The sequence below is a fragment of the Schistocerca serialis genome, chromosome 4, assembly GCF_023864345.2.
Source record: "Schistocerca serialis cubense isolate TAMUIC-IGC-003099 chromosome 4, iqSchSeri2.2, whole genome shotgun sequence".
Lineage (NCBI taxonomy): Eukaryota > Metazoa > Arthropoda > Insecta > Orthoptera > Acrididae > Schistocerca > Schistocerca serialis.
Window position 1 is genome coordinate 384,095,832 of NC_064641.1, and position 12,911 is coordinate 384,108,742.

The window sequence follows — 12,911 nt, forward strand, 5'->3', positions numbered from 1 at the left end:
ATACAGTGATTGTACTTAAAGTCTCCTGTGTATCGTCAAGATCGATGTACCACCATGATTGAGTAAAGTTAAGTATTAAACCTGCTCCGTACTTTTCTTCCTAACATTAATTACGTATCCTGTTCCAGTACTTCACGCCCGTCTGCGTTAGTCTAGCTTGCCTTTTCAGCCATCTCAACTTCACGGTGTCGGCCCAGCTACCGACACAACAACAATAACATGTACTTTTAATTAATTTAACATATACAAAATAACTAATCTTGACGTTTGTGGCCAAGTACTAACAAAACTGAAATCTAACAGACATTTTTACTTAATCTGATCTAACAGTCCCTATTAAGACTTTCATTTATAGAGTAGAAGGAGTTACCTACCAAAAAGTCTTTCAAATGATGTCTAAAATGTGCTTTATCTGAAACAAAGTTTTTAATGGTTGCCGACAATTTATTGAAAAAATGTGTCCCTGAATAATGGACCCCTTTTTGGACCAAGGTAATTGATTTAGGTATTTATGTAGTTTGTTGTTAATCCTAGTGTTGATACTATGCGCTTAGCCACTGGTTGGAAGTAGACACACATTATTTGCAACAAATTTCATTAAGGAATAAATATATTGAGAAGCAGTGGTTAGAATACCCAGTTCCTCGAACAGGCTAAAAGTGATGTTTTTGAATATACACCACAAATGAGTCCTATTACACACATTTGCACTCAAAAAACTTTTGCTCAGTTTGATGAGTTCCCCCAAAATATGATCCTATATGTCATAATTGAATCAAAGTAAGCAAGGTATGCAAGATTTTTTTTATCTTTATATCTCCTACATCTGACATCAATTACATTGCAAATACAGACTTGTTTAGACACTTCAGCAATTTTGTGGTATGTTCTTCCCAATTGACTTTATTATCAAGTTGAAGTCGCAGAAATTTAATGCTGTCAACCTCTTCTATCTGCATGTCTTCATATGTTATATACATGCTGGAAGGAAATTTTCACAGGTTCTGAACTGCATGTAGTGGGCCTTTTCAAAGTTCAATGACAGTGAATTAGCTTTAAACCATTTAATAACATCAGTGAAAATTTTATAACGGCCATTTCTAAATCTGTACTTCACTTGCTATTTTTTGCAATGCTTGTATCATCTGCGAACAAACTTGGCAATGTAACAGATGAGAGGTCATTAACGTACACAAGCAAAAGCCATGAACTGAAATGGAACCTTGAGGAGCAACACATGTAATTAGTTTCCAATCAGATGAAGACTGATTGCTTACACCATATGTATTTCACGACGACACCCTTTGTTTCATGTTAGTTAGGAATAACTCTAATTTACTTAAGAGAATGTTGTGATTCACAAAGTCAAAGGCTTTTGACACACCACAGAAAATCCCAGTAGCCTTTAATTTGTTATCTAATGAATTAAATAGTTTCTCACTGTACATGCACATAGCCATCTCTATATCAGAACCCTTACTGAACCCGAACTGTGACTTGGACATTATATTATTTGCAATCAGATGGTTAAGAAGACACTTCAACATATCTTTTCAAATATTTTTGAAAAAGCTGGCAGAAGTGAAATAGCTCAATAGTCTGATGGTATCTCTTTGCCCCTCTTCTTGTAAAGAGGCTTAACTTCAGCATATTTTAGGTAGTCTGCAAATGTTCCACTGATAGGTTGGTTACACAAATAACTTAAAGTAGAACTCAATTCGCATAAACACTCTTTGATTAACTTCATTGACATGTTATCATAGCCACTAAAATACTTTGATTTTTAGAATTTTATGATGGGAGAAGTTAGTGTCATTTCCATTTTACTGAAGTTATTTGTAGGGACTGGTTACCCCAAACTATCAGTAACAGAAACAAAGAACTTTTTTTTTAAGAAGTTTGCCACACTACATGCACTTGTTACCAATGTCTCATTTATTTTTAGAGCTATCTGTTCCATTCTGGCCCCACCTGTCTCTGTCTTCACTATATCCTACATAGTTTTTTATTTTGTCGCCTGTTGTAGTTATCTTTTTCTCATAATAAAGTTGCTTAGATTTCTGGATTACTTACTTCAATACTCTGCAGTATTCTTTGGAATGCATTACAATGCTGTCACCACAGCTGTTCCTAGATAGTAGATAAAGTTTCCTTTTTGTCCCACATGATACCTTTATTCCTTGTGTAATCATTGGTATATTTTTAGACTTGTGTCCATTAATGATCCTCATGGCTCTCTTCTGGATTCTGAAAGTGCTCAGGGCAGTTTTAGAATTTCCTCAGGATATCACACTACATTTTAGGTGGGCCTGTATGTATGCAGAGTATGCACTTGTTACCGTTTCCTAGCTATCACGATTTCAGCACTTGGTGCATAGCATAGCATTCAGTACTTATTCTGGCATTTACCTTTTCAGTATGTTTATTCCATTTCAAGATACCTTGTACCCACAGACCCAGGAATTTGAACACAGCATTAGTAACTATTGTTTGGTTATTTACTGTCACAGGGGGCTGAGAGGGATTTGCAACTTGTTCATGGAAATAGTCTTTTTAGTGTTGATGGTTAATCTATGGTTTGTAGCCCAGTTGCTGAGTTGTTCAGTAGCCAAGTTCACACCTTTTTGAACAGTCTCTGTGTCTCCTTTGAGGAGAACAGATGTGTCCTTTGCAAATAATATGGTTTTGTGTGCTCAGGCTCAAGTCATTACACAGGAGGAATAATCTAGATCCAAATACTGTGGCACACCTTGTGTAACAGTTTTAATACTAGATAAGATTTCAGTTACTGAACTGAGTTGGCTGTTAGTGTACTTCTTGCTGACTTTCTGTATGCAACTGCTTTGAAAGTATGTAATCCCTTCATTTGACAATGTTATCATACTGTTCCATTTTTTCCAGCAATATTTTGTGATCCATAGTGCCACAAACATTTGACAGGTCTAAAAATATACATGTTGTGGGTTGTTCTGTCTGTAAAAGATATGGCATCATATTAATGCACTCACACACTGTTGCCTCTGCAGATTTATTGTTTCTAAACCCATGTTGGGATAAATTCAGTAAACGTTTTATGAAGCCCATTAGTTTTTTGCGCATAATTTTTCAAATACTTTAATAGGAAATGACTTCGGATAGAAATTTGGTACAGAGAAATGATTAGATAAAAGTTGCAGGTGGCAATGAGGGTCATGCATGGCTGTGACCCTGAATGTGATTTTTAAGGCGATTTGGAAGTTAAAGTGATTTTTTTAAAATGGCAGTCCTAATATTTAAGATTTGAAAAGAGCAATACATTTTACATAAAAAATGATACATTATTCAACATAATGGCAGGATTCAATGAAGAACATATAAGCAAATATGTTTTTATCTTCAGTAGGAATTAACTTGGAATAGAAGAGAGATACAGTAAAATACAAACTTAGATGCAAACTGGAAGGGGCATAATGGGTCATGTATCATTACCAATAATTATGATCTTAAGGTAATTATCAAAGGTTGAGCTTTGTTTCACGGACACCCCTATTTATGATGTTGGATTTGGAAAGAGCGTAGAGAGGTTTACATTTTAAGTTTTAATTATCATGTGTACTGACAAAAATAAATACATCATAACGTATAAATGTTATTTTGACATTTGCAAGACAGAACAAACGTAAATAAAATGTAGATTATTGATTTACAAGTCACTGAGTGTCCTCTCAACTCTCTTTCTTTGGAGAGATCGATTTAAAGAGTTCTCATACCTTTCACTTTGTACGTGGAAATTAACCATTGAGTATATGCTCAAAGTGACCACCATTTGTTTCAATGCACAAATTAATCCTCCTTAAGAAATATCTCACAAAGCAGGACATCTCATGGAATGGCTACAAAAGCTCTCCAGATAAATTCCATCATGTTTTCTCTTGTCAATGTGTTGCTGCTCATAATAAATATTTTTCAACTATTCCCAAAGGTAAAAATCAGGGAAGGGGAAGTTAGATCGGGTGAACAAGCAGACACGGAATGAGACCGCCACGTCCAATCCACTGTGAGTAATGTGGTGCAGCATCATCCAATTGCACTCATATTCTTTGTCTCATCTCTAAGTCAACATCTTGAAGTATGCCAGGAAAATGATCACTAAAAAATTATATTGATTAACAGTACCATTAAAAAAGTAGGGATCGATCAGATAGCCATTGACAATTCCATACTAACTTTTGGGGCATCAATGTTGTTGGTGGTCAACAGTTCTGTACCAGTGTAGATGGGCATCTGACAAGTTATGACAGTTGTGCCCGTTTACTTCACCAGTATTTGTAAATGTGGTTTCACCTGATAACACCACTGATGTGGGAACCTCTTGAGTTAGTGTGTCGTCTGTTGCAAAAACATCCAGCATAAAGCATGGCCATGGGGCTGTAAACACCCTGGAACTCTCTTAACATTGTAATCATGTCTATGATTCCATTTGGAGGCTGGTCAGTTATTGTAGCTATGTGATTCAACCTAATAAAGCAAAACAGAGTAGCAGTTTTGACAAGCTGATCATTCAAATTAGCAATGAAACAAGAACAGTGTTCCAGCATGCAGTCATAGTGACATCCTTCTCCCATCACATGCTTTGCAAGAGTCAAGCGCTGTGTCCCCACATGACCATCTTCTCATCCACTCTGCCAGTGGCAGTGTACGAGGGCACCCTAACAGACTGTGTAATGATCTACCGCAATATAATCATGTAGTGGTAATTAATAGTTACTTCATACGATTCAAATTTAGTAAGTAAACCAGACTATAATGTACATAAACTAAGTTACTATATAATGCTGGCACCCCATGTATTTTCACTGCCTTTCAAACTGAGCATGGTCTACAAGAACTTGTTTTCTTTGTTCAGAATGCATCATTTTATACACAAAATGAGTCAATCTTTTCAAATCTTAATAACAGAGGTTTCCATTAAAAACTCACTTTAACCTCCAAATCACCATGAAAAATCACATTCAAAGTCACAGCCATTTGTAGTATCGAGGCTTATCAGTAGTGTTGGAGCCAGTGCCTCGAAGAGTCCTGCAGGTGCCACGAGCTGCGCTTTGAACATCGTCACTAACGAAGACCCGCCAGGCTGCCGGCACCACCCAATGAAGACTGCTAGGATAGTGTTATATGCAGTGGGCACCTGGGCACCAATCTTCGAGTCATGAATGCTTCCATGTCTCTAATTGGTGCTGAACTTTACACTGAGTTGTCGATAGCTCTACCGGCAAACATTCAGTGCACTTATGGGCTCGCCCATTCGGGCCTCTGTCTATGGCTGCCAAGTCTGCCATCTTTTGCACGAGTTGAGTAAATTATATTTATTTAAAAAGCACTTGTGTAAACTAATCTTTTGCTTGCCTTTCTAGATTCCTACAGTGACAGTTTGTCTCCTCAGAACACAGCGGAGTTTGTCAAAAGTGTCGTAATACACAGAATGGACAAAAATGTTAAAAATAAACTTTCCACTGGAATACATCTAACATTTTTACTTAGCATGGAGATCACTGATAGATGGTCCAGGCATCTGAAATACTTCTACTTTATTCTTCTGAATTTCAGTATGTTATGTGTCACCACTACCATATGACCTCTATCCATACTAGCGTCTGGATATTCTTTCTAGTCCATTATTTGTTTTCCAAATTACTATCTAATTATGATAGTAATTTTTCACCAGGACTTTTTAAAGTACACCTTTTCCTCTTATGATAGTGGAAGAGGGTGCTAGCCACCATCACAGTATCTCACATGCCCTTTTTCTCTCTTATTTATTCTTGTGCAACCATATACTGCCTCCTTTCCCTCCTCTATTGTAGCATTCCATGATTATTTAATTTTCAAGCCATTTGATATACTACAACAAATTGTCAATTTGCTAACACACAGACAGATGTGGAAAGTGTTACACCATGAAGCACTAGTCTGATGTTTATCCAACTTTGTGGAGATGTTCATCACGTAATGTGTAGTAAATGATGAAATTTTCATTCCATGTGGAACCGATGTCCATCATTATGATCAGTACGATGTGTGACCCTCATGGGCATGATACACTTTTCCTCTTGTATTTGTTGTGGCTGAAAGCAAATTGCCTCCAAATGGCATCTCTGAGAATTTCTTGCCATACCTGAAACGCTATGATGGGTAAGTTCATTAAGATTGCTGGCTGGAGGCTGGTATGAATGTATACACCTTTCCATCACATCCCACACATGCTGTAAGGGTGACAAATCAGTAGACTGGGCAGGCCAACCAAGATTCGTACATTCTTCAAAGTGTCTGTGATGTGAAATGCAGTGTAGGGTCTTTTGTTATTCTACTGGAATATGCCACTTGGTATCCCAGTCGTGAAGGGTATGATGACAGGGTTTACCATTCAGTCTCACTTTAACAATTACTAAATCAAATTCTGCTGTCACATTTAATATCTCCCCACACCATTATTCCATGAGTTGAGGTTTGGGCCTCAAGAAATGCTGCTTTCTGTGGTCTTTCATCAGGTCATCTGCAGTAACTCCCCATCAATCTGACTGCTACAAACACAAGCAAGAGTCATTAAAGCACAGAATTCCCCTAAACATGCCAGTCGACTCTGGTTCTGCACCTTATAAGTAGTATGGTGCCAGTAGTAAATGACACATGACAACTCTCAAGGCCTCAACCCAGCTTCCGTTACCTGTTCCTGAGATAATATGGTGACAATGTCTGTAACCTCTGCCCTGATTTCAGCTGCTGTAGTCTGCCTGTTTGTTAGAGGCAGTTGAACAATCCTATGGTCTTTTTGTTGTTTAGTTCTCCTGGAGGAACCCATGCCAACATCCTGCCACACTGTTGCTCCAAGTCCATATCACCACCACTTGCCTGTAGTCACTGCACTACAAAGTTTTGAGTCTTCTCAAGTCTGAAAGATGGCGATAAGCTGCACTTGCATGCTCTGTTGGCATGCTGTGTTCCAATCTCCACCTAGAAAGTTCCAGTAACGTTAGACACACTGTGATGTTACAAAATAGAAGTGATGTTGCTATTCAATGGAAAGTTGGAAATTGAGATTTAACTAACTGTTTTATCAATCACAATTGGCGTAAGAATCATGGATTGACCATTGTCATAAAATATTGCATTATGAGATGTGAATAGTTTTTACTTGCGGTTTCGCGTGGCTTGAGGCAGTCACAACTAGCGTGCTATTGATTAAGATGTTGCGTTATCGTCTTTCTAATTACTTCATGATCGTAGATACGATCATACCCGGTAGTGAAGTTATTGTTATGACAAAGAAAATTTCCTAAGGGACCAGAAAGTTCTTAAGGGTGCAAAAACAACTGTAACATCACACAAAAGAGAAATTCAATATTAAAGCTGATGCAAGAAGACGATAAAACAGTTTTCTTTTTATCAATGTAACACGCACATTGGACTGCTGATCTTGGAGTCTGTAATATTAGCAAAATGCATAATTAAAATGAAAATAATACTGAGGAGATTATAGAAATGAGCACTGCTAAATGATTCAGTATTCCCAGAACAAATATTTATTATAACTAAAACATATATCGTACCTTAAGCTTAATACAACAATGACGGTAGATTTTTATGTCCGTATCATGTCCATTTAGCGCTCTTTTATATAGCCATTGTCTTCTTTGAGTCGCTCGTGCTTCGTCACGGTAAGTTACAACAGTTCTTCTTCCTACACTTCACTCAAAACTTAGACGGAACACGTTTTTATTTATTTAGTAAAAATTAGATCAGACTGCCACAAATCTGCGTCCGTCTTACTTCAGAAAAACAGTACAAGTCTTTTTAGCGCTCAAGGCTTCATTTGTTCTCCAGCGAACAAAATAGTGAAGGATCGCATATCCATCCGTACTTTTCTGTTTATATTGCCGCCCAAAGACGACGAATTACATTATCTAGAAAATTCCACCGTCGCCATGCGACGCCTTATTATATATTAATCATTCTTTATAAACAAGTATTTGCCTTCTGGCTGAATTTGCTGTTTTAATTAAGCCAAAAATAGCGAATATCACAACACCCAATATCTGACATGTACTCACACCATTCTTCACCTGTAGGATGGCTTTTTTCTGTACTAAAAGTAAGTTCGCAAAAGGACAAAATTTCAGTCAAGATATCCAAAGGCACAGAAATACTGTAATATCAGTTAAGTAACATTACGTTAACTTTTAATGGTGTACTACCAATACTTTCCCCAGTACTTTCCTTTTCCATTACATGAATATTTTCAATATTTTGTCTTCATCCACTGGTGAACTGGATATATGACCTTGTATAGAAGTGTTTGGGATTAGCCTTATCTCAATCCTGAAAATAATAATTAACTTCTCAAAAAAGTTTTGCTCCATTTTCATGGTTGGCACAGCTCGTGTTTTTTTAATTAAGCTTTTTCAGTATTCTTCTGAACACAGGAAACTGCTATGTATGGCCATGTTTGTTGACTGAAAACCTCTTCTCCAATTTTCTTTTGTATACGTAAAATCACTATATACAGCTGTGTTTGTAATGAAGGTAAAAATAAACCTAGATTCTCAGTGCAGTTGAGCAGAGTGCACTGTGTCTAATTGTGCACAGGACAAAACAACTTGTGTACACTGTTCTGTCTCGCAACATGCCTTGAAGGGTCACTTCAAGCTTTTACCATGTGTGCATTGTTACTTCACAGCAAGGAGGATTGTCAGCGTGGGAAGTTTCCTGCTGAATTAGTGTACAACATAGTTACATCTCTTTTAACACTGATCTGCTATTTTGATACACAAAACATTTAAGAGCTGCCTCATACTGGTCACCCTCTGTCAGTGACACTAACTGATGACCACTAGCTACAAACAGGTAGTACGTTCCACAAGAAGAACACAACAGAACTGTGAACTGCCTTTTTGGGGGCAACTGAGGGTACTGTGTTGATCCAGACAGTACACAACCATCTCCACATGATCAATTTGGCTTTAAGGACCCAACAAAAACAATAGTATAAACCTACCAAAACCATGCTGCATGAAGGAGATGGGCAGGGCAACACTTGAAAAGTAACCTGGACCAATAACATCAGTTCTCCTCAGTGACAGAGGTGGGATTTGTCCTTATGACTATCACATAAGAATACAGGGGCACCAACCCATGTCCCAGGCATGCATTCCCAAAGGTCCAGTAGACAGAAGGGTCAGGTGATGTTTCACGCAAGTAGCATGTACAGATGTCAGAAGCCTCTTAGCTCTATCGAGTATGATTTCAGAGTTGTAATGTTCCAGGACAGGATCACCTGATCTATTATCGAGTTCTACAGTCAACATTTCGATGACTGATTGGTCTTTCAGTAAGATAATGCACAAGTACACCATGCCTGCTTCATGAATATTTTGTCTAGGAGGGCAGGAGTCAAACGAATGGAAAGCCCTGTACTATATGTGAAGATAACCCTAACTGAGCATGTTTGTTTCCAAGTGACACATTCAGCATATCATCACAGGAAGCTGCTTCACATCAGTGTTCTTTGAATAAATTCTCATTCATATCAGTTTTTGATTATGTATGCTATAAGAAACATTAATAACTGTTAATCTCAACATTTCAAACAAAATTATTGTTTTACGTGCTTTGCCTAAATTTATGGACTATTTTCTGCTCTTTAATGATCTATCTTTTATTTTGTCACATACTGATATCAATATATTACAAATAGCTAAAAAAGATAATTCAGTTTAATGCTGGATCTCATTAAACTCCATGGTGGTTGCATTCTCCTTCAACAATCCTCAATTTAGTTTAATAATTCAATATTTCAAAATAAAATTATTGTGGATGGGTGATCACAACACAATGTTAAGCATGAGACATTTGTCTTTGTTCTCAATGCACTTTTTTCTGTGTTTACATTCCTCCTGGTGGCCTTCATCTGGATTACAATACAGTCTATTTGTACTGTGTAAAAAGAACAATGAATTACCACATTACTAAATAAGAATACTGACATTATTCTTGAGCCGTAGATGGCAATGGTTCTTTGGTAAGGCCCGGGTTACAAAATGAATCAAGGTTGAAGAATTTAAAAAATCAATAGCCATGTATATGATAAAACTACACGGTGATCTGCTCACCAAGTCATTTAGTAGAGATAAGGTATAATCTGGAGTACGACAAAAACTTTTAACACAGCAAGAAAAGCAATTCTCCAACATCTAACCATCCAAATGCATGTGCTACATAGAAAGCCACTTACCTGTGAGACTTCTATCAAATGTATGAGCCACATGCCATACAGTAAAATGTGGTATGCAAAAACTATTCTTTCTGAGGGACCAAAGTGGGGAAAGCCTTCTACATACATGTAAGCAGCAACAAATGAGCACCAAATGTCATTTCATACCATCACCTAACTTAGAGGAATTTCATCTTATAAAACTTATTATAAGAGCAAATGCAGGAAAAATTCTCTGCCAAGTGAGACTCATGATAATGTGAATTAGCCTGTGTTGGTAAGACAGGAAAGTTAGTAACATAAACCACACATCATATTTGATCAGTACAACAAATTGACAATGACAGGACATCACAATGAATTTTCTGGGTTTACATAACTTTGAAAAGGCAATATATTTACAAGAAGAAACTTATTGTTAAGGGAAGGACAGATGCCACCAAATTCATAAATTGGTTTCAACATGAACTGCAATGAAAGATATAGACCTATGTCATACTGGTTGGTAGTGATGGCCAACTGACTGCTCACCTGATAGCCACAACAAGCACAAAACTTTCTGCTGTAGCGTGTCTGATTTTAATTCAAGCTGACCTAAATTCAAATAATACAAAGGAAGAGCAGCTGATTTTACAGTCATGTTCATTATATGGGATGCCCATTTCTGGATATTTGTTGACTTATCTTGGAAACACAGCTACCTGAATGTTAAGAATAAGTTTTCCATTATGCAAAAAGCCTTTCCGTTAGCATCTGCAGTTAACTTCTCTTGAAAATTTCTATGGCATTCTCACTCTGATCAAACAAATCGTGGACGAATTGCAAACCCTAATTTGAACCTTTGGTACTGACTCTATTAAACCAACGTATAATGACCCCAGAGTGAGAAACAGTACTCAAGAATCAATACTCAAGAATTGGATGAGGTTAGTGTAAGTAACTTTTATGGAGGAATTCGCTTTGACTTCAATACTGCAACTGCCTTCCTCTTATGAGGTTATACTATATCTGCGAATATTGATAGCAACTCAGAAGTAAAAAATGGGAACAGTCCTACAATGAGGGGGTGCCAGAGAGTAGAAAGCCACACTGCCACCAACTCACTGTGGTCAATGGTTGGAACTATTTATTTAAACATTTCCAATTACATAACCTTTCAAATAAATGACATCATTTTGTACAAACTGCTTAAGAGATCTACTGAAATTATCTGAAAGGGCATTTATAAATATTTTGAAGAGTAATTGTCTGTCACAAGTACATTCTGTTTGGTAGGAAGTCTTTCAATCCAATCACATTCTTAGTACAATCTTCTGAAGGATGTATTTTGTATGTTTCGTGACAGTTCAAAACAGTGCTGAAAGCCTTCTGGAATGCAAGTGATGGGCATCAGTTGGTCCACTGTCTTCAGCCATTCCGACCTCTTGTATCAACATAGTAAATTTAGTTTGTAATGATTGTTGCTTAGAAAGTCATTATTGATTCTCACTGCAGAGTTTGTTAATCACTGAAATCATCATACAGAAGCATGAAATGCTCCATAATTCTACAAAAAGTTGATACCAGTGAAATATCACTGCAATTTTGCACATCTGTTTTAGGACCAATTATAGAAATGGGGTAAACTTGTATTTCCTTCACTGCTTCAGAAAACAATGGAAAATTGCATAAATCCTGACCTAATAAAATTTTACTAATCGTAATACAATAAGATTTCACTTCAAGTTATTGTACCATATACAAACCAGCATTCTTATACAAAGCCACTTCATTCAAAGACCTGCAAATGATTTTAAATAATCTTACAAAATACAATACTTTGTTCCTTTGCTTGCAAAATTTATTGTACACATAATAGCATTTAGTGATAGTACTTACACTCTGTACATGGTGATGTTAAGATGACGTAATATCAACTGCAGGCCTGAACTGCAGTTTTATGGTGCTGATTAAACGTGAGTGAAGTAATCCATGGTCAGGGTAGAGTGACACAATGATCCAACTACTAACTGCACCAATGCACCTCCCAAAGTGCAAATTCCGCCACAGGGAAAGACTTGCCTTCATGTCCTGATAGTGTGGACAAGGAAACAGAGTGAATACTCACTGAAATTATTTCCAATTTCTACAGAAATAACAAATGCTATAAACGTCTTTGCACTCTGTGAATACCTTGTGCACCTTACCAAATATTTTCCAAGCAATTTGGTTTTAGTCTCATAAGAGCAAGTGACACAGAAGCATTGTGCAGCCATGACAAATAGTGTGTATCATTTATTGGTGCTATACATTGTGAGAATAATGAGTTTACATTAGGACATTCCAAATCTCTCCTCTAACAAGAATACAGATGTTCCTTTACATGCTATTCTCCTCAGCTTGTTAAATGATCTTAATGTCAGTGACATGGTCTAAGTCAGATCTCCATTCTTTTACAATGTCCCAACTCAAATATTTAAGAAATCATCCAAGAACATGTTTACAGTAAGTTTGCTTAACAAACTGATGAGCAAATTTATTTCTAATATTTCTTGAGAGACAAGTAATACAATCATAGGTGTTACCTATTATTATGTTAAAATAGTGCTATAATCATTTAAGAATATATCACCTGAATAACAGAATTTCAGTGGTTTTCTTATCACTGTGTTATCCCATGCTAGGA

General features: G+C 36.8%; 1 protein-coding gene across 7 annotated transcripts in view; it reads right to left on the minus strand.

Moving 5' to 3' along the window:
- Positions 1 to 12,911, minus strand: part of LOC126474878 (transmembrane protein 237-like) — a 73,096-nt gene that overhangs the window by 36,549 nt on the left and 23,636 nt on the right. For 3 of the 7 annotated variants that reach the window (XR_007586592.1, XM_050102362.1, XM_050102363.1), the window contains exon 5: positions 12,125 to 12,316. Coding sequence is in view for 6 of the 7 variants with exons in the window: in XM_050102362.1 (XP_049958319.1) it covers positions 12,143 to 12,316 (174 nt within the window). In the remaining variant the exon portion in view is untranslated. Of the gene's footprint in view, positions 1 to 378; positions 6,991 to 11,446; positions 11,754 to 11,823; positions 12,027 to 12,123; positions 12,317 to 12,911 lie in introns of those variants that run through there. The other 4 variants (XM_050102364.1, XM_050102366.1, XM_050102365.1 and 1 more) reach the window with 4 other exon arrangements.